This window comes from Herpailurus yagouaroundi, unplaced genomic scaffold, assembly GCF_014898765.1.
Source record: "Herpailurus yagouaroundi ecotype Mexico unplaced genomic scaffold, PumYag 142, whole genome shotgun sequence".
Lineage (NCBI taxonomy): Eukaryota > Metazoa > Chordata > Mammalia > Carnivora > Felidae > Herpailurus > Herpailurus yagouaroundi.
The window spans coordinates 7,880,201-7,902,384 of NW_024412397.1; the positions used below are offsets into that span (position 1 = coordinate 7,880,201).

The 22,184-nt window shown below is 40.6% G+C and overlaps 1 protein-coding gene across 6 annotated transcripts in view; it reads right to left on the reverse strand.

Moving 5' to 3' along the window:
* The window catches only part of SOCS6 (suppressor of cytokine signaling 6), a 102,361-nt gene that overhangs the window by 67,314 nt on the left and 12,863 nt on the right, over positions 1-22,184 (reverse strand). For 2 of the 6 annotated variants that reach the window (XM_040478584.1, XM_040478585.1), the window contains exon 2: positions 675-6,289. The exons of the other annotated variants lie outside the window; for them this stretch is intronic. In XM_040478584.1, the coding sequence (XP_040334518.1) occupies positions 4,557-6,164 (1,608 nt within the window). In that variant the 5' untranslated portion in view covers positions 6,165-6,289 and the 3' untranslated portion in view covers positions 675-4,556. Of the gene's footprint in view, positions 1-674; positions 6,290-22,184 lie in introns of those variants that run through there. 6 annotated transcript variants of the gene reach the window in all.

The following is a 22,184-nucleotide window of genomic DNA, read 5'->3' on the forward strand; positions in this document are numbered from 1 at the left end:
CATACTTTCAGACCCCACCACTACTGGGTTCTCTGCCAGCATCAGACCTGGCCTTACAGGGGGCCATGGACTCTGGGGAGAAGGCTTTGGGGTAGGGAGAGTGGGAACAGAGAAGCTGATGTGAAACATCCATTAGCAAGACAAGTCATGTAAAAGACAAGAAAACAAGAGTCAAAAAAAATTTTAAGAAGGTTAAGACACTCTCACAACCAGTAACTGGAAAAAGTTAAAAGTATTAAAGAAAATTTGATAGCCTGCTTCTATTTTTATGAAATATTATCAACAGGGACATTTAAAAAAATGTCACGATCCAAACATTTCATCATCCAGTACAAACTTCTAGTGAAGTCTTATTACTGTGCTAATGTTAAGTAGTCTGTTTAGGAGAGGTTTTGTTATGGTTTGTCAGTTACTCCAGCCTTTATGTTAAAGGCTTTAGGATGTTAGCAATATTTGCTAATTCTAAATTCATTTCCTCTCTCCTGTGAGCAACACTATTTCACTTTTTCCTGGTTTTTTTTCTGCCTTTTTTTTTTTTTAAACTAAATTTGCTGGTCCCTACCCTCCAGTCTCTGCAAGTTTATGAGACATCCAGAAACTATCTAGTTAACCTGATTTAATTAAAATCAGATTCTGTAATCCAGGTATTAAATATAAATAAACTACAAGGCAGGTCTTGTGAATGAAATTTTTATTTACACACTGTATCTAGAAGCAGATACATAAATCCTTATACAATTAATTTCCAAAAATGTGCAAGAAATTACTATAATTTGTTTACAAACCAAAACACATATTAAAATCAATGGACTTTGGATAATTCATTCTGTGGTGTTCTCAGTACAAATGGTACACACCTGATTTGAAACATACAGAAAAAGGGTAAACTACAGCAATCTGGATTGCAAGTATTAATTTCATGGCACTCCCAACGACTATAAAATATCTTTAAACCCAACATGTATACTTATTACAAAATTCTATAAGAATTTTTCATCATCTCTGGATGTAGAGTTTGGATCACTTTTCAGAAACAGCAACTACACATTCACGATGTTATGACTAATTAATAAAAAGAACATTTATTTAAAAAAACCCTTCCTAATAGGATTTTTAAAAGTATTAAAAGAAATCAAATTTGTGATTACTAGCGTACCAATACTTTATTTTGGAATTTTAAAGTTATTTATGGAACTGGCAACTGTTCCTTATTAGAGTTTTCAACAAAACTGTCTTGCTGGTAGTGTGATTCCATTTTCAAATTAAGACTTCGCATTCGATGAACAGCCATTAAGATTTAATATATACTATTTTGAATCACTCATGTAGATTATCTCTCGTATATAATGTGAAATGTCCAGGATTAAAATTGGCGTTTCTGAAAGCATTAAGATATTTAGACCCAGCACTAGCAGGGACACTGCATAGAACCTATTTAAGATTTTTGTACTTTTTATCCTGTTTCAGTAATACTGGCTCAGAAATTGTAAGGTATACTTTGTGTTTATTTCCTAATACGCCGACGATTTAGCCTTCTGGCACACAATTTTCTTCAACAGCAAGATGGTTGCCCTTGTAACTCGTTTCCTTAAAAACTATTTTTAGTTCTATGATCATTTCCTGTGATATATTTTTGACCTTCTAGATTTTCAGATTATTGCACCAAGTAGAAAGAGAAGATTTCCTTAGAAAGAGAAAGAGGGAGATATTTTTCAAGTACTTTCTATGCTTTCTTATTATTTATAAAAATGCACAAAAGTGTCCTAGGAAGCCTAGAATTATCTTCTGGCCTCCATTGTATTTTGTGGTGAAATCTTCAAGAAAACAACTCTGATTCATTTACTATGGCAAAAGGATACAGCTTTCCTGTTTTCTCTTTCTTGCCTTGAGCTCATATCTTTAAATGTCACTTACAGGTTGTGTCCATGTCATCTAAGCTGCCACTCAGGGTAATCCAGAAGTTTACGCAAATGGTTTCTAGACCAAACTACGGGATGGAGATTTCTCTCTTTTCTCCCTTCCATTTTTAAGCAGACTATTTTAGTATCCTATAAAGCCGATCTTTCACATTATCTTGTGCTGCCTATGCCAAATGGCTCTCTCTACACAAAAGCAGAAAATACTGCAATACTCCTTTGTTTGTAAATAAGTTCTTGGCAAATACTTTCATTTTTCTCGATACACTGTCAGACCCTAGCAATTTCAAACTGGATTAGAATGGGGCATTTTAAAGTATTTTATGTTATGAATGTACAAAAAGCACATAAAAAACTGGCTTTCTGAATTAGAACGGCATCTAGACTTGCCCTCCATAAAACACAAAATATGATTTTAAAAACCATTAGATGAAAATCAAAATAATCTTGAAACTAAATAGCTAAATCTTGAACACATGGTATCATGAGGAACACGTGGGGAACAGGCTATGTCCACACAAGAAGACGGGGTTCAGGGCAGTCCAAAGACCTCTGTGCACCATGGTCTCACAAAGAGTACATGTAAATGCTTCTAGAAACATGGAGAAGCCATTTCAACATTTATTATTAATACACAGTGACTCTGTGACAATACCTGCCATCTAATATAGATGCACAGGGACTTTTAACTCACCCTAGATATATTTTAAATTGTTTAAAAATAAATAGTTTTGCAAAAAAATAGTTTAAATGTCTTGCATTAATTTGATAAGTTTACAACTCTGTAATAGTTCTTAATCCAAATAGCTTATAGTGAACACTTAAATTATATTATTACAGTATACTCCATCTTATTAGGTGAAAACATCAGAAAATTAAAGAGGAGCCTTTATGACAAGGTACAATCAACATTCCACCAAAATTAAGTACCTTTTCCCCTTTATGGCAAAATACCATAACACGATATCATTGTGCCTTTTCTTGGTATTTCTCAGTTCTGACCCTAAAAAGCAGAGAGGAAAAAAAAAACAAAAACAAACAAAAAAACAGGGATACTGAATGACAAAGCCATTAGGGTTGACCTAAGACCTTTAGTCTTGTTTTTAATTGACGGGTAAGAGACAGGAAAACTGAGGGACAAAGGAAGAAATGTCTTAAATGGTATGTTTCATCTGAGATGGAAACATTTTCTACATGGGGTACTTCCAAAATACTCACTAAAGAATAGTGCAGCGAATAAACACTGAATTTCAAAAATAACAAAAGTACTGGGGACAACCCCCCCCGCCCCACAATCCAAGCGACTAAATTAGAGATAAAATAACTAACGATGCCTGCCAATTTACTTAAGACTCAGCTAGATTTAAAACAACAAAAAACCAAAAAACAATAAATTAGTTTTAAACAGCGGTATATGGCAGGTGACAAGACTTCCATATACCTGATATGGTTTTAATATTCTTACATGATGCTCCACAGTTTCCACAGTTTTTCAACTAAAGTCATCGGGTTTTTTTGGTTTTTGGTGGGGAGAAGGAAGAAGGGTCAAACCTAGCATATCTTAATAGTGACTACATAAAAGAATAAAAATCCAACTCTAAAACAATGTTTTCTATTCAAATCAATTTAAAACTTTATATAAACTTAAATGTTGCAAGAGAACCCACTCTTTTTATGAAAATCGGTTCTACGTCAAGTTCACCCAAAGAAAATGTTGGCTAAGCGAAAGAAATCACAGAAAAAACACTTTACCAAAGGAAAGTATAATTAACACACAAAAAAATTATCATCACAGGAAACTATGATCATCTAGTAATTTCTTCAGTAATAGTTCTAGTCCCACAGATCTTTTTACGTTATGCCAATTTGTACCAGAGCTTAATGACAGAAAAGGCAACGCTTTCTTACGTTGATGTTATATACTTCTTGATGATTTTTTAATGTAAGGCCATTTATTAAAGTAGACAAACCACAAGATGAAAATGAAGGCAACAGAAAAATTCCACTTTCCACAACCAAAACACAGCACAACCTCAGAAACAATTCAGAGTAAGTGTTGTAAAAGATATGCTGCGGGTCTACATTCTAATACCCAAGATTATGTCAAATCATAATTCTAAATAAATCTTTCTAAAGTAGGAGATTAAAAATCATTTTCAGTGTACGTGTAAATTCTGTGTTTTATCACATGGGTATGTTTATTCACCACTATCTTTGAAAATGGGCCATTTAAAGAGACATAACAATACTCATTCTGTAAGTTTCATTCAACTTTACTTAGGGTTGAATACACATGAAATGTGCTTTTAATGCATAAAAATCACAGTGGATAGCAGCAAAGGACTTGGGGGGGGTGGTTAAGGAGAATCTGATAATTCACATTGTGATTATTCTGCACATTGATGAAAGATAATTCACACTTCCAAAACCTCGAGACTTCCCTTTATAAAGAACCAAAATAAACCCAAGACACCTTGCTGACACTTCCCCACCCCTAACTAAACAAATTGATTACTTTTACACATAAAACTGAAATAGTATGGCAGCAAAAGATTTCGATAGCAATGAAAGTTTGTAAACTGTATTTCAATCTCTTTTTCTTATTCCCAAAGTGCAAGATGCGGGGGTTCTCATAATCTTTCAGTAGTGCTTCTCCTGTAAGTAATCCTTCATTTTGTTTGGCAAAGGCAGTTTCTGAATTAAGTCTATTCTGGTATACTGACGTATAACAAAACGACACAGGTACTGCAAAGAACGCACCTGCATGAACCGTGACACTGGATTGGTCAGTCTGACCGGGTAAGTTGCAGATCCAGGCAACCGAGACCTTGAATAACAAAAAGCTCCATTTTCAGAGTCCCTGATTGAATGCTCGATCAGATCAACTATAGACGTATGTCCTTCCACATCCGGTTGTTCATAAAAGCTAAATCTACCGTTTGAGTGTTCAATTCTCGTGTGAAGTGTTTTGCCATGGGAGCGAAAGCTCAAGCTTAAAAGGTAACGGTCATCAGAACTATCCCGAACGAGAAAAGAACCATCTGGCACATTTGCTAGCTTCCCTTCTGCCTCCCAGCGTGTGATTGGTCCCCAGTACCATCCTTGTTTCGCCAGTTTTTTCAGCTCCTCTGTAAGGCTCGTCACAACCATGGGACCACTACTCTGCACCGAGTCGTAAACTCTTGCAACCCCAGGGGCAGAGTTAGGATCAAAATTCAAATGACAGCGCATACTTTCTGCCACGTGGGCATCTGTGCCGGTGAGCCCACCGAAGTTCCTTTGGATCTGATTGGTCTGCATTGGAGGTAGCAACGGTGAGAGTGGGGGGGCATCGTCGTGACTCGCTCTCGGGCTCTGCAACATGACTCCCGTGGTGCCAATCAACAAGCCGTTCACCGCCTGATCCACAAAGATCTCTGGGGCCACCACTAGGTCCTGGTCTACCTGATTCTCGTCTTCGGCGAAGGAGCTCCCTCCCACTTGTGGAGGGACCGCAGAGACTTCCATGGGAGAAGAGCTGTCCAGACAATAGCTACGCGACCCTTCCAGAGGGTACATCCCTTCGTCTAAAGGCACAGTATACTGAATGTAGTCCTGAGGCATAAGTCCGATAACTACAGGCACATGTTCATCAAGGTGAAGATGCAAGTCTCCATTGTGAGACTCTGAACTCTTGAGTGAACTACTCTGCTCCTGGCACGCAGTCTCAGACTGGAGGTCGTGAAAATCCTTCCGAACCCCGTTCAGGGCTGGGCTCGGGCTGGAAGAGTGAACCAAGGCTTTGACCCTCACCTCCATCTTGATGCACGTCTCCTCCGAGTTCGTGGGTCGCAGAGGCCACGGCGTAGGGCTGTAGTGATGGTTGCGGAGCGAAGTGGACCTGATGGGCCTCTGGGCTCTCACGTCTTTGAAGACCAGGGGTGCCGAGGAGGAGGAGAAGGTGTCCTCGTCAGCCGAGCTCCCGGAGGGCGCACTGCCCTTGCCTTTCTGCTTCTGTTTCGCAGACAGGCGTCGTTTTAACGTACCCATCAGGCTTTCGCTCTTCGATCGACTCTTCCCACCCTTTTCATCTTCGCTGTGGAGGTCGCAGCTGGCCATGTCTTTACCGTAGCAGCTACCAAACAAGGAGTCATCTTTTCCGAAATCACTGGCCAGTGACGGTTGCTGCACTACCATGAAATCCGTTTCTTCTTTACTTTTATTCAAGTTGAAAGATTTTCGGAAGGTTTTAAGACTAATTTTCTTCATTATGACTAGTTACCTAATCCGAGGGGATCAATTTCTCTCCGGAATATTATCCTCAAACATCTGGAGAGGCTGCAATGCTGCATCTATGTACTTTTCCAGCTTCATATACCCTTTGGAGCCATTTTCTAAAAAATAAAAAATAAAATTAAAAAAAAGTCACATTTAAAAAAAAAGTCTTTCCACAGAAGTTTTACTTTACTGTTTCAATCCTCTCGCCTCCACAGGAGGACACGTGAGTCCCCTGCTCACGGCCCCTGCCAAGCCTGTCAGGATGCTGCGAGGGCAAAGCCTAACTTTCCTCTTCTCCTTCCGCACCCGGCTTCCGGACAGGAGTCCACGCTCCGGCCTTCGCCGACACCGCCCCCGCGACACCCACTCTCAGCCTCCGCCCCACGCGCACCGCACGGATCCGCACTCCCCTGCCTGCACCCCAGGCCGCGACACGGCGACAGCACGCGCTCTCGGTGGAGACGCCCAGTCCCACCAGCAGGAGAACGAGTCGGCCTGACTCCTCAACAATCTACACACGCTTTCAAATACGGAGGCATCTGTAAAATTACGTAAAAGAATCCCATGATCTGTGATAATCTGGAAAAAGTCTAGAAATGCCCCTTTAGAACACACCTTTGCGTTTCCTTAGACTAAGGCCCGTTCCCATTCATGTTCCCAGCGCCTCGCACAGAGGAGACACCCAACGCTGGCAGCCAGGGACGACCCGTGAAAACCTAGATATGTGTAGGTGTGGATCTATTCTGAAGATTAGGAAGCACATTTCCCGAGTTAGGATTTCTTCCTTTTTTTTTTTTTTTTTTTTTTTGGTAATTTCGCCTGGCAAGTTTTTATACCTCTGTATCCAGGAATATATTTTCTAAACTATCTTGTACCTCATTCCATCACTGAAAAGATAGGATTTCAATTCTGCGAAGGCTTTCTGACTGTCGTTTTATAGGGAAAAGTTTGCCCCAGAAGTAATATTAACAGTAATAACTGCTTTGCAAAGACATTCTGTTGAAACTACGCACAATGCTTTATGTTTATTTCCTCTATGTCTGTGCTCTGCAGTTTCTGCAAGCATCAAAGTATAATGCCATCACAAGATGATTAGCTTGACTTGAGCAAAATGCTGATAAAACTAACAGCAAGATTCCAACTCCCCAACCACTAGTTTCCTGGCAAAGGACTACAGGCTCCAAGCTTGACGACATTCATGACTTCACTGTGCAGTTACTAAGCCCCTGTTACAAACCCAGCACTGTATGGTCATATGCAGATTAATAAATCAGTTCTGGCCTCATAACCCGGTGGCAGAGAGACATCTATGAATGGATAAATTATAATACAAATCTATTAGTAACATACTGACGATACTATGGTGGGAACGGAGGGGAGAGGTATCTTTAAATGTTTACTTCATGGACAGATAGGATTTGGTTACTGTGTACACAGAATCGGCAGGAAATTATTTTTAATAAAAACCACTCAGATCAGACAACCTATCAGGGGATCAGCAATATCATCTCCATAAAGGAAAAAGCAATTTTAAAAAGTCGTACTGTCATGTACTATGTTTTTGAGCAAGTTGTAGGAAATAAAATGCATGTAAGTACTTGGAGCACCAGTTACTTTTAAACATCATATCAAGCTGTGGATTAGATGAACTCGTTATCCAAGTACCATTACTTTCTACCTAATATCTAAGTTATTAACATGTAATACATAAGTTATTCACATTTTTAATTTGTTTGACAAAAACATGGCCATTTCATAAATGTGAAGTAGAGAATATAAGGACACTATTCTTTAGCTGGTAAGTCACTCCTTTGGAGTTGACGAAGTAGACGAAGTATAGGTTTTGTAGCCAAAGACAGATTCCAATATCTAATCTCTCTTGACAAGAGTAACAGTCCACACCCTTGACTGTGACAGGTACATTTGAAAAGGTAAAACCGCCATGTAGTGGAATTTAGATATTTTGGTGATAGATGACTAGGATGAATTACAACCTGCCATTAGAAAGAGGCCAACGTGAAATGCAAGCGAAGTAAAATAAGCTGTTCACTTGGGAATAAAAATATGTGTACAATTATGTTGAAATTTTAAAACGTCACCAAGTATAAAAAAAGATCAACAGAAAGGAGACAATATCCTACTCACCACAGAAATAAATAAATAGTAAATAAAAGTGAACCAGATGGCTTTTGGCAAAAATCAGTGTAACGTGTTTGTATGACGTGAGCCCAAATCATGGGCCTCATGGATGACCAAGTCCTGGACCCTGACCACGGAACCCCACACCTTGACCACAGAACCCCACAGCTCAACAGACTACGTGGCTACTCCCAAAGTTGACAACCAGTGACTTAATATAACTTAACACGCTTAGCATTTACATACTAACTTCACATCAACTAGCCTTTCTACAGAAATATTTTAGGAAGGCCAAAAAAAGTGTCTTCATGAAAATCTGTACATTGCATGTTCACACTCCTTCATCAGAGTATGAAGTTTTAAAAATGCCTGAGAATCAGTTTTAAATTCTGTTGCAACTAAATACTATTCCAGAATAACATAAAATAATTCTGTCATATTATATACGTGTGTACCATGGAAATATTTGCAGAAATCTTTGCAAACAGAAAAACTGTCACACACAGAAGCAGGCCCGTGCATATATGGAAACTTGATGCACGAGAGAAGGCAAACCAATGGCAAAGGTCACAATTTAGTCCACGGTGCTAAGATAACTGGCTATGCATCCGGAAAAATGAGAAAACTGGATTCCATATCTCACACCACCACTGAAAATAAACTGCAAGTAAATTAAAAATCTAATAGTGAAAATCTGTTTAGTTAGAATAAAATATAAAATATCTTTAAGCCTTTGAGATAGGAATAAAATTTCGTAAGCAAGGCACGAAAAGAATAAAACTTCAAAAGATACCACAAAGGGATGGAGAACTGTCAAATTTTTTGTGAAGCTAAGGAAAACAGGACAACCCAAGTATACCAAAAGTCCCATTAACTTCTCTTAATCAGAGAGAACTTTTAAGTACAATTCTTCATAATATTTGAAATTGCATTTATTTGTCTTAACAGGCTGAAATGGTGACCTGAAGACTAATAAAGCCGCCTGTGTTAGTGATAATTTTCTGGCTCATTAGCGACGAATCCAATTTTGTTCATACAAAGGACTGGGCATCAATTCACACAGAGATTAAGAAAGCTTAATTACCAATAGCTATAAAACATAAAACTAAAGGATGCAAATACAAGACAAAACAAACCTGTTCAGCCCCAGTAAGAGTGATGTTTGCAGTGATTATTGACAATCAGCAAATTCTTGATGATCTACATCAATGGATTAACAACCAGAATGACTTCTAATGATCTGTCTGGAATGTCACCCCGTCTCTCAAACCCAAGCAGGTAAATCAACCTGACCACAGAGGGTCAGGAACAACTTTCTAGGAATGGTGTAAACTGTTAGTTCAGTTTCAATCTTAATTATGAAGGCTTTTGTTTTCCTGCTTCTGTGCCTGTTTATGGTTACTCCCTCCTCCTGCTAAATGCTCTTTTCTGTCATCCACCTTTCAGAGAATTCCTTAGAAGAATATACCTCTTCCTGAAATCTACTCTGATCACCCAGCTGGAGGAGAGTTCTCTCCCCCTTCTCTGAACTCCAAATACTCCGTATGCACTTACTTAATAGTACGTCACACAGCGCCCTAGAATTGCTTGTGTTCTGTTCACATCGTATCTCCCCAGACTGTAATCCTTGAAGAGAGAGGATTACAGAAAGAAATGAGAAATGTCTTACTCATTTTTTTATTCCTAACTAGGAGGTACCATTACATATTTAATATATACTGCTTAAATTCTTTGATACCAAATAAATATTCCTTCACTATCAAGTAAATGATAGGAATGATGGGACAGGAAAACTACACCATGCAAAACTGGCTAAATCTCTTAACAAAATGGAGCAATCTAACATCTATAAGAAGCCCTTATTACAAGTGACCCAGGACTGGCAATTCCATCTAAAAAGGCCACAGGGACAAACACCTGCCTGTGAGTCAACAAGCTCTACCATACAGAATCTATTCCTATACTTTCACATGGTATGCATTCAGATATGCAAAGGCTATTGGAATTCTACCAAATCAATACCAGTAAAGAGAAAGAAGTAAATATAGTAAATACTCCCCCCCATTACTCAGTTCCACATATTCTTTTTTTTAATTTTTTTTAATGTTCATTTATTCTTTGAGAGAGAGACAGAGCACAAGCAGGGGAGGGACAGAGAGAGAGAGAGAGAGAGAGAGAGAGAGAGAATCTAAAGCAGGATCTAGGCTCTGACCTGTCAGCACAGAGCCCAATGTGGGGCTTGAACTCATGAACCGTGAGATCATGACCTGAGCTGAAGTCAGACCCTCAACTGACTGAGCCACCCAGGCACCCCTAGTTATACAAGTATTTTAAAAATAAAGTTTTTTTGATCTTGAAAAGTTGAAGATAAGTGAAAAGTACAGAATCCATGGCATTATCTACATACGGATTATGGTATCATCGGGAAATCAAAGTTGTACTAAGCATCTGAATCTTACAGCAGGTACTACGGACTGTCCTTCCTGTTGTAAGCTATTTTTCATAAAGCTCTGTATGGGCCTTTCCACACTCCATGTGTAAGCTACTCTACTGCATCTGGGGCGCCTGGGTGGCTCAGTCGGTAGAACATCCTAAATCCTGACTTAGGCTCAGGTCATGATCCCAGGGTTCTGGGATTGAGCCCTGTGTCTGCCTACACGCTGAGCATGGAGCCTGCTTAAGATTCTCCCTCCCCCTGTCTCTTGCCCCATGAAAGCGCATGTGCACGTTCCCTGAAATTAAAAAAAAAAAAAAAAAAGTACTCTACTAGATCCAAGAGAAGTTATGCTGTTTGGGGCACTTGGGTGGCTCAGTCGGTTGGGAGTCAGACTTCAGCTCAGGTTATGATCTCGCAGTTGGTGAATTCGAGCCCCATGTCGCACCCTGTGCTGACAGCTCAGAGCCTGGAGTCCGCTTGAGATTCTGGGTCTCCTTCTTTCTGCCTCTCCCCTGCTTGCATTTTGTCTCTCTCTCAAAAATAAATAAACATTAAAAAATTAAAAAAAAAAAAAAAAAGAAGTTATGCTGATACAAAACTAAGAGAAGACATCTGTGGGCTCCAAGACAGATCAAAGAAATGACGGGAAAGGGCTGGACAGGGACAATCTAATATAGTATTCTTGAGAAGTAAACTTTGAACACGACCAACCATTAAGAGGTTATGGAAGTCAGACCAGGCTGCAAACAAAGAAACAGGGAAGGGTATTTGGGGATTCCTAACTTTGCCTCCTGGCTGCATGCCGACTGCCAGCACATCTGGAAGTAAAATCCACAAGCAGGTCTTACTGGCTCTTTCAAGCCCCTGACCTCACAGACCAAATACTCTGTCCATGTTCTTTTCATCACTATCATCAGATCCTGAAAGGAGTCTTAACCCACAAAAAGGTCTGTCTTCAGAGAAAACCTTGTAAGTGGAAAGAACACCACACCCTGGTAGTGATACAGCTGGGTGGCCCTGCCATCATCATGGTCACTATTTTGGGAGAGGCTGTAAACGAGTGAACCAAGGAGCACAGGATAATCGTCACTGTGACAGATACCATGGTGGGAAAGGAAGCAATCAGAGAATACTGGTTCCCACTCTAGAATCCACCAACACCTACGACCCCTCCAAAAAGCCTCCCTGACAAGCCAATATTTGGGCCAAGGCTGGAATGATAAGAGGCCAGTCATGCAAAGGAAGGCTGAGGTGGAAAGAACAACTCTCTGGACTGAAGGAAGGGCAAGTTCAAGGGCCCTGCGGTGGGAAACTGCAGAAACACGGAAACACTGGGGAGCCCACCGTGCCCGACACCATATGGTGTGAAGGAGGGGTGGGGGCATGAGATGGCGCACCGAGGTGTCTGGGTCGGATTCTAAGCGCGCTCAGAAGAATGAAAAGCTTTTAAAAGCACAAGCTCTAGTTTAACTATGCACTTCTCAGTTTTGAGCCCACAGATCATCCTCCCCAACATACACATACAAACCCACCAGGACTGTACCTTTGAAGACAAAAAGCAGATCAAAAAACAAAAACCCCGGGGTCTCCAAGTACCTTCTCCAAAGAACAGATGAGCACTTTCTTCATAAAATGTAAGCTATTAAAACAATCACTTGGAACTACGTGCAGCTGTTGGAGAGGACTGTCCAAGTGTCCCTAGTAGACCACAATCCTCTTAGACTTTTTAACAATGGCTGGGTTGAGCAAGTTTCAGGGTCAACATATGAGCACTGGAGAGAGTAAAAAATGAATCAACTTCTTGCGAAGGTTTTATTAATACCTAATTTCCATTTACAAGTCATTCTTTATAATGTCCCAGTTTGTGATACAGTTTTAGTGACATGAACATTTGACTTCAATTAAAAATTGTTAATTGACTGAAACATGACCTCTGATAGGAAACAGTTATAGTTGCAAACGCTTCTGGGTTCGCCAGTTACGAACACACGAGTCATTACATGAGAAACGTGCGTACGCGTGTATGTGTACGTGTGTGTAGCTGTGTGGCCTCGGATAACACAGTAGAAATAACCCAGATTCATCTTGGGGTCGGGTGGAAAACATCTGGAGGCCATGCTACACACCATAAGCCTGAGTTTTAGAGATCCTTAACTGGGTAAGTTCTGAAAAGCAGGTATGACGATGAAGAAAACCCCAGAGCATGATGTGGAGAGCACGGGGGCAGGGCCGGGGCAGCCCCTATGGAGGCGACACAGCCCAATCTGCTGTCCGCATACACTCTGCTCTTTCTCGCATCCAATCGACAAACCGTGGGAACAGTAAAACCCTGAAATGCTGCCCACCCCACTCAGTGAAAAACACAAGTCTCTACAGCGGTAGGGCCCGAGCTGACAGGACTCTCCGGTCTTTGCACGACCTGCCCTCTCCACTCCTCCACTCAATGCTCTGAGAATGCCACAAACACGCTACCGTTTGGGGCACCAGTGCCGCTGCAGATCCACACGGCTGAGCCCGCAATTCCGTCCAGTCTTTGCTCAACTGCCACCTTCTCAAGGTCACCTGCCCTGACCCAGCACGTCAGCTGCAATACAGACCCTCTTACCCTCTTGAATCGAGTTAGTGTTTTGTAGCATACAATAAAACTTTCTCATTTCTTCCGTTGCCTTTCTGCCCCTCCAGACGTTAAAAAAGAACATAAGCTTCACAAAAGCAGGGATTTTAACTCCACTGTATTCACTGATGTCTCCTAAGAGTCTAGGACCATTCCAAGGGCCTAGGAGGTGCTCAGTCATTGTGAGTAAAACCATTTTATTTTATTTTTTATTTTTTTTTAACATTTATTTATTTTTGAGACAGGGAGAGACAGCATGAACAGGGGAGGGTCAGAGAGAGGGAAACACAGAATCTGAAACAGGCTCCAGGCTCTGAGCTGTCAGCACAGAGCCCAACGCGGGGCTCAAACTCACAGACCGCGAGATCATGACCTGAGCCGAAGTCGGATGCTTAACTGACTGGGCCACCCAGGCGCCCCTGAGTAAAACCATTTTAAACGTGCAAACCTGATCGGATGCCCTGCCCGCCTACACCTCCCACACTCCCACCCTCAAGCCATAATTTGCCATTTTTCAGAATAAAGTCACAAAGCTCCTTATCGTGGTAAATAAAACCCTACAGTCTGGCCTTTCTCTACTTGGTCATTTTGCTCCAGTCACACCGAAAGTGCTCATGTTCACCACATCCTCACTCTACACAGAACTTTTAATGTGCTGCCCCTTCAATCTGAAATGCTCGTTTCAGTCTCTTCTCCAACTAATGCCTTCACACCTCACGTTATCCACCAATTCCTCGGGGAACCCTGCTCTTCCTGAGTAGGTGAGATCCCCGGATTCCAGGATCTCGTAGTCCTGCACACTTCTTCTAGGATGTGCACTTAGATCTGTCTGTATAACCACCTGATTAATGACTCTCAGCCCAGCAGACCATCCATAGTCCACGTGAAAGCAAAGACCCTGGCAATTTTTTCCAACATCTCAACCCCAGCTCGCAGCATGTACCTGGTCCAAAGAAGGTACTTGATACAACTGCATTCAGCGCCCACCGCAGTGAAACGAACGTGAACACTGCTCCACACGACAGGCGACCTGATGCCCACGACTGCCCCGGCAGCAGGCCTGGTGACTGACTCTGGGGTGACTCACATTCACATCTCAGTTAACCTCACGAGGGCCGCCTGGCTGGCTCGGTCGGTTAAGCGGCCAGCTCTGGGTTTCAGCTCAGGTCACGATATTGAAGTTTGTGGATTCGAGCCCCATGTCAGCTCTGTGCTGACGGTGAGGAACCTGCTTGGGATTCTCTCTCTCTCTCCCTCTCTCTGCCCCTCCCCTGCCTGCTCTCTCTCTCAAAATAAGTAAATAAACTCAAGTTTTTTTATTTAATAAAATAACCTCGCTAAATTTTGGGTTCAAATGGTTTCTACTTCCCACTACTGCATCCATTTCGTAGAAACAAAAGACTGACAACCACAGTAAAAGTATTTGGGAATTATCTACATGATAATCATTCTTCCTTCAACTGCCAATCCATATGTAACTCAACACTAACATTAAATAAACAAAAATCCTATGCATTAAGAACTATAAAAAGTTCTATTAGAACATATGGCCTTTTCTCTCTTCCCTTCATTTTCTAGGCAAAGATCACTCTGGAATTTTTAAGAGTATCTGTTTTTCTGTTTGCACTTCCAAAAATATATGCCATCTTTTTATAGGATTACCATCTGTCTCATCATGCCTAAGTAAATGTTCTGAATTAGTTTTACTGCTTTTCTTAATTGTAAAATTCGAAGTTTACACATATACTTGAAAACGTGTATAAAAAAGTTCAAGGGAAAAGGTTTTAGACGAGCATACTTGATCTGTATGGGCCGCAGGTAACGTTTTCAAGTAATTTCACAGACTCTTTTTTTAAGGAATGATTGGACTTAGTCGTGCTGGCCATTAAAACACCGAAAGAAAACATTTAAAATACAACATGGAACAGCTACTTAACATCAACGAATAAAATAGTTTTGTTATTGTCAGTTTAACAAGTGAGGAAACTGGGTCTCAGAGATTGAAAGCTGCCCAACAAAGTTAAATAATCTGTCATGAGGAGACAGCAGATGTGCAGCCTGAACCCGGCTGCCACCGCGAAGCTCACGTTCTTCCCCTGCGACAAGCCGCCAGGCCAGTCCTCCTGCTGCTAAATCAGGGTTCCCCCAAGTCTCCAGGATGGGGACCTCTTTATCCTCGTCCAAAGCACAGACAAGAAGCTTTGTCTAGGTGGGTTCTATCTACTCAAATTTACCCTAGTAGAAACTAAAACTGAGACTTTAAAATATTTGTTTTTAAATGATAATATACTCATCACGTGTTAATGTAAATAACATTTTCCCAAGAAATAAATGTATTTACCCAAACAATAAAAATTCAGTGAGGGAAGTGGTGCTGTTTCACATTATTGTAAATCTTTTTTCTGTCTGACTTAAGACAGCAGGACTCTCACGTTTCCATCTGCCTTCAATCTGTTACATTATGTTGTTTCAGTTAAAGTGTAAGAAGAAAATCCAACCGCCTACAGATATCTATCTGGGAAAGGGAGAAATATTTCCTTTAATAAACTTCTCATAGAACTGTGGATATGCTTTCCTGTGATATTATACCAAAAATCAACAAGTGATAGTTCCCTAAAAAGTTAGCTGCACTGGGAAATCTGAAACGCTTTCAATAACTTTTTACTCTATTACATTCAAATCCATTGGTCTAGCTTGCATTTTGAATCAATCCTCTAGGTATGTACGATCTTAGAACATCAGGTATTAGAGATTTCATAATATAGTATCAAAAAATCACACCTGTTAACATCACCACTGATCTCATCAGAAAAGTCTCCGCACTGGGAAGCAGGTTAAGCTAACAGTGGTAGACCCAAGTTCTCCACAAGTCTATGTTCGCTTGAAAGCTTGGACGTATCACTGACACCAATCCTGTCAGTGAATTTATGAGAAAATATCTACTAAAAACTCAAGCTGAAAAACCATGGTTTGTCAACTTGCCGGGAGCCGATCCATCCAGGCTTTCTGATGGCACAGCCCAGGTGGTTGGCAGAAGGGCAACGCACAGCGAACCTCCAAGCGGGAAGCTACTGGTATCCCTCCTCTTACTCATCATGGCCATCCCCATGGTCCAACTGGCACTGATGATTCAAAAGAAAGCCATGGGGGCAAACTCGGGGATATTTTCTGGGGATGACCCCCAGGACAAAAAAGAAACCTTATATCCAGCCGGTGCTACCCCCGCCTGCCCGTCCCCTACCTAAAGGAAGGATAGCCCCATGTTTCCCAGCCAAGGAGGGGGGCAAGTGGGTTCAAAAGCCCCACTCCGGCAACAAAGCAATGTCTCTATGGGTAGAAGTTACTCAAACCCCTAGGCCCAATTGGCCCCCAGGAGGTCTTCCGGAGCATAACTGGACCTGGTGGGTCAAGGTACAGAATGGTTCATTAGTTCCCACTGTCTCTCTGGGAACGCATAAGGCGTGGGTTCCCAGGGCCCTCTTGGCTCCCTCCCGGCACCCCAGACCAAAGCGAATACTTTTGTTCCTTGTACCGCAAATGGTTCGAAGGAACAATTAAGAAGTCAGGTCCCTGTAAATGTTCCACTTGAGGTGTTGAGAGCTAGATGACCTTTCATGAAAATAGCGAAGCAAACGCTTTACAAAACTATAAATAAACGTAGATACGTAATGAAAGTAGTATGAAGAAGTTAATCAATAAGCAAAAAGGCAGGAGGGAACATTACAAAGAAATAACCATGAAGTTCCTTAATGGGTGATTACACAAAGGAACGTTTTTAGAATTAGGTAATGCCGAGAAACATAGATGACGCACGCTACAAGGAAACTGCTAACAAATATAACGCCACGTTTGCCACAGTAAAGCGGCCAGTCGAACCCACTGCTCTTGTCTGTGTCCATTTGTTATTTTCGCCGACGCCCCTCATCCTTCGGGAACCCCTGGACCTGCTGGGGCTGGATCTCGGCATCAACTATTCTCTTATTAATGTTTGTTTTATTTTTAAAGTAAGCTCTACGCCCAATATGGGGCTTGAACTCATGACCCCGAGATCAAGAGTCCAACGTACCACCGACTGAGCCAGCCAGGTAAACGTGGTGTTTCACGAAACAGGAGCTATCTCAGCAACTACAACAACAGCACAAGGCTCCCTTCTTCGGTCAGCATGTGGAAGAGAACACGTTCTACACGTTTGCATCTCATCATAAGCATTCTGAAAAGATGTGTACACAGGGTCAAGATTCAATAAATGCAGTCATTTTTACAGCTTCATCAGTGACATTCTTAAATGTAACTGTAATTTTCTTTTTACCACAAATGTCTAGAAGTAAGGAATATAAAACTGCTATGAAAGGGGCATCTCGGTGGCTCAGGTAGTTGAGCACCCAACTCTTGACTTCTTGACTTCAGCTCGGATCATGATCCCAGGGTTCTGAGATCAAACCCCGCATTCTCATTCTCTCTCTCTCTCTCTCCTTCTGCCCCTCTCCCTGCTAGCATATTCTCTCTCAAAAAATAAGTAAAAATCTTTAAAAATTTTTAAAAATCATTACTTTCTTTAAAAAAAAAAACTCCTATGGAAGTTTAATTCCATCACAACAGTTGGTGCCACTCCTTGCCCGTGGAAAGGCACCTTCAATTTTACCCACCATTTTTTTTTGCCCCCTTGGTAAAAATGGCAATGCAGTGAAAGAGGCAAATAATGTTTTAGCATCATTATCAAAGGGGATCCACAAACCATACTTGGAGCTACCAGCTTAAAAGAACAAAAAGACTTTAATGGAAGCAAGGCATCCACACAAAACATTAGCAAGATAAAGAGTTTCACTGTTGTAAATATCTCTCTGCCCTAAAGGTTGCCAGTTTCTTAGCAAGCCATGGTTCATGACTTTCCACTGTAGTTCCTTGGATTCTTCTCCATTGTTCCTGAATCTACACCACTTGCCATTAAGTTTATAAAAAAGTTTCCAGATAGAAGTAGAAAGTAAGGAAAATAGACTATATAATAAAAGAGAAAATAAGAGCAATGGCCAATATAACATGAAACATGATAGAATTTAGGTCTTAGTGTTGGTTATGCCATTAAGTATGAGTGGGATAAACTCAACTATTAGAAAAAAGATTTTCAGATCTGATTTTAAAAATCCAGGGGCACCTGGGTGGCTCATTCAGTTGAGTGTCCAACTCTTGATTTCAGCTCAGGTCAGGATCCCAGGCTCATGAGATCAAACCCCATGTGAGGCTCCGGCTGAGCGTGGAGCCTGCTTAAGATTATTTCTCTCTCTCAAAATAAAAAATAAATAAAATAAAGCAAAAAAGAAATATTTTTAAAAATCCAGTCATATATAGAAACACATTAAAACCGACTATCTCAGAAAGTTTCAAAATATGGTAAAATCTCTATTAGCCACCTCTATTAAACTATCCTCTCCTTCAGCATTCCTGTGATCATTCTATACTATCAGCTGAATTACATTTCCTCGCATTCTAGAGATCGGGAATGCGATCAGTCTTTGTCAACAGTTATATCCCCAGTACCTAAAATAGGACCTGGACATGGCTGATGTGCACCCTAATTTTTCTGAATTTAAATTCACTGCATGTTTTAAGCATGTAAATGAATTCTGTTTTAAAGTTCTTCCTACGAAAACACTCAATTGATTTGTAAACACTAAATAAATGCAGCTGGTTAAAAAAAAATCTTCTGCAGACTTAAGTGTAAATGAAACCACTCCAAAAGCCTAGAAAAAATTACTTTAAACAAATCTAGGCATTTGTACAAAGACTGCTTTCCTGGGGCGCCTGGGTGTCTCAGTGGGTTAGACGGTTAGGCATCTGACTTCAGCTCAGGTCATGATCTCACAGTTTGGGAGTTCGAGCCCCGGATCAGGCTCTGTGCTGACAACTCTGAGCCTGGAGTCTGCTCCGGATTCTGTGTCTCCCTCTCTTTGCCCCTCCCCTGCTCACGCTCTGTCTCTCCTCTCTCAAAAATAAATAAACATTAAAAAAAAAAAAAAAAAGATTGCTTTCCTTTTCTTTTTTTCTTTTGAGAGAGAGAGAGAGAGACAGAGAGAGAGAGAGAGAGAGAGAGAGCAAGCCCTCGTGAGCCCCAGGAGGAGCGCAAGTGGGGGACGGGCAGAGGGAAAGAGAGAATGCTAAACAGGCTCTGTGCCATAGGAGCCCAATACCTGGCTGGATCTCAGGACCCTGAGATCAGACCTGAGCAGAACAAAGATTGCTTTTCAAATGTAATTAACTTCTAATTCTACCTTTCAAAGTGCCAAATTGGAAACTAACATATAATGCATTATTTAAGGACAGATTTTACATAATTCAGGCTGACAGAGTTCAGTCAATAGATACAGAAAAAACCCTGGTCCCACATATGGACATTAATGAAAGAGTGTATATCTGCTTGTCTGAATTCAAAATAAAATGTTTAGGGGCACCCGGGTGGCCCACTCAGTTAAGCAACACCTGATTTCAGCTCAGGTCACGAGCTCCTGGTTTGTGAGCTGAAGCCCCACACCGGACTCCGTGCTGACAGTGCCCAGCCTCCTGGGATGCTCTCGCTGTCCCTCCCCAACTTGAGCTCCCCCCCCACCCAAAAAAATAAACTTTAAAAATACAATAAAATGTCTAAAAGTACATGGATCCATACGTCAGTGAAGTTTTCCAATGAACTGACAAACGCAATCCTAACTGCTTCAGGAAAAATATTCTAACAGAAAAGAATGAAAAAGGAAAATGCTATCAATAAGCAAGCTAGGGTAACAATAATAACATAAGACAGTGTTACGTTCAAGAAAAATCGTCATACAAAAATAAAACAGGGCACATTACAGAAGGTATAATCCACAAAGAAAATAAAAGTGCCAAAAATCTTTACACACAAAATGGAACAGCATTAAGATATCTTTCAGCCCAAGAAAATAAAATAAACAAAAATGAAGAATATAGATTTAAATTACATAATTACTTTTTCTATTGGGATTCTATACTCTAAAGAGTGAGAATATATCTCCTTTTCAAGAACTTATGGAATCGTTACTAAGTGTAACAAGAGTGGGCCACATTGAAAATGTTGGCAAATTAAAAAATCAGAAATACCTCATCAAGTGACCACTAGACAATAAAACTGAAAAGGAAAGCAGAAAAAATAAATAAAAATTACCCAACATTCTCTTGAATCAAAGAAGAAATCTCAATGAGAACAAAAATGGCATACTCTTCATAAACGTAATGAAAATGCTACAGATCGAAATCGATGCGATTCTGAAAGACCCTAAAACTGTGCTCACAGAAAACTTCAAAGAAGTTTTAAACATTTACAAAACTAAACAGTAAGGAATCATAAGAAACAAACTATGCATTCAATTCAGGGAACCAGCAGTCTGAGCCACAAAAAAAAAAAAAAAAAGAAAACGCAAATTAATGAAATAGAAAATAAAAAGTAGTAGTAAACAAGAGTTGATTCTTTGATTAAACAACAAAAAGTTAAAAAAAAAATTAAAAAAAAAAAAAAAGGGGGGCGCCTGGGTGGCGCAGTCGGTTAAGCGTCCGACTTCAGCCAGGTCATGATCTCGCGGTCCGTGAGTTCGAGCCCCGCGTCGGGCTCTGGGCTGATGGCTCAGAGCCTGGAGCCTGTTTCCGATTCTGTGTCTCCCTCTCTCTCTGCCCCTCCCCCGTTCATGCTCTGTCTCTCTCTGTCCCAAAAATAAATAAACGTTGAAAAAAAAATTTTTTTAAACAACAAAAAGTTGGTGAAAAACTGGCTGCCATAGTCAAGGAAAAGGGAAAACCACATTTATATGAATATTAAAATGAAGACAGTAGTAACTACAGATCTGTGAGAAATCAAGATATGTTAAGAGTACTTTGAAAACTCAATAAAAACTGGAAACTCAGATAAAATGGCTAATTTTGTGGCAAAACATATATATTACCAAAATTTGCACTAGAAGAGACAGGAATCCAAAAGAGGCTAAAAGCCGTCAAAGAACTTGAGAAAGTTCTCAAAGAACTACTAAGGCCCTCTCTTTCTTCAGGGAGAAAAAGGCACAAGTCAATAGAGACATTAAATACTCACTAAACTACGTCAGGACATAGAAAAAGAAACCTCCCAAATTTATTTCTGAAGCCAAAGAACATTAATATCACCACTGGACAAAGATAACACATTAAAAAAAAAGCAAAAAACAAAACCAGAAACACCCACTGATCTCACTGATGAATGCTGATATATAAAACTTTTTTTTTTAATTTATTTATTCGGATAGAGGGGGCAGGCAGACAGGGGGAGAGAAAATCCCAAGCAGGCTCAGCACTGTCAGTGCAGAGCCCAACCTGGGGCTTGATCCCACGAACTGTGAGATCATGACCTGAGGTGAGATCAAGAGTCACATGCTTAACCAACTGAGCCCCCCAGGCATCCCTGAAAAACAAATCTCAAATATCAGCAAAAAACGGGGTGTCGAGGGAAAGGATTCAACTAGGTAAGGCACATCTCAGGACTGCCAGCACAGCTGAGAACTTACGAATTTATAATTTACCATAGAGCAAAGGAGCAAAATCATATGACCACAGCTATAAATCACAAAATGGATCAGAAAAAAATGACATCAACCCGAACCCCCTCAAAAACACTCCTTCAAACAGAAGTAGATGGACATTTAACACGCTCTATATAACAAAACTAAGATTCACATGAGTAACAAAGAAACACTGAAAGCCAACAACAAGGATGCCAATTATCAAGTGTTACTTAGCATTATTTCCAACATATTACCTAATTAATTAGATAAGGGTAAGAAGGAAGTATAAA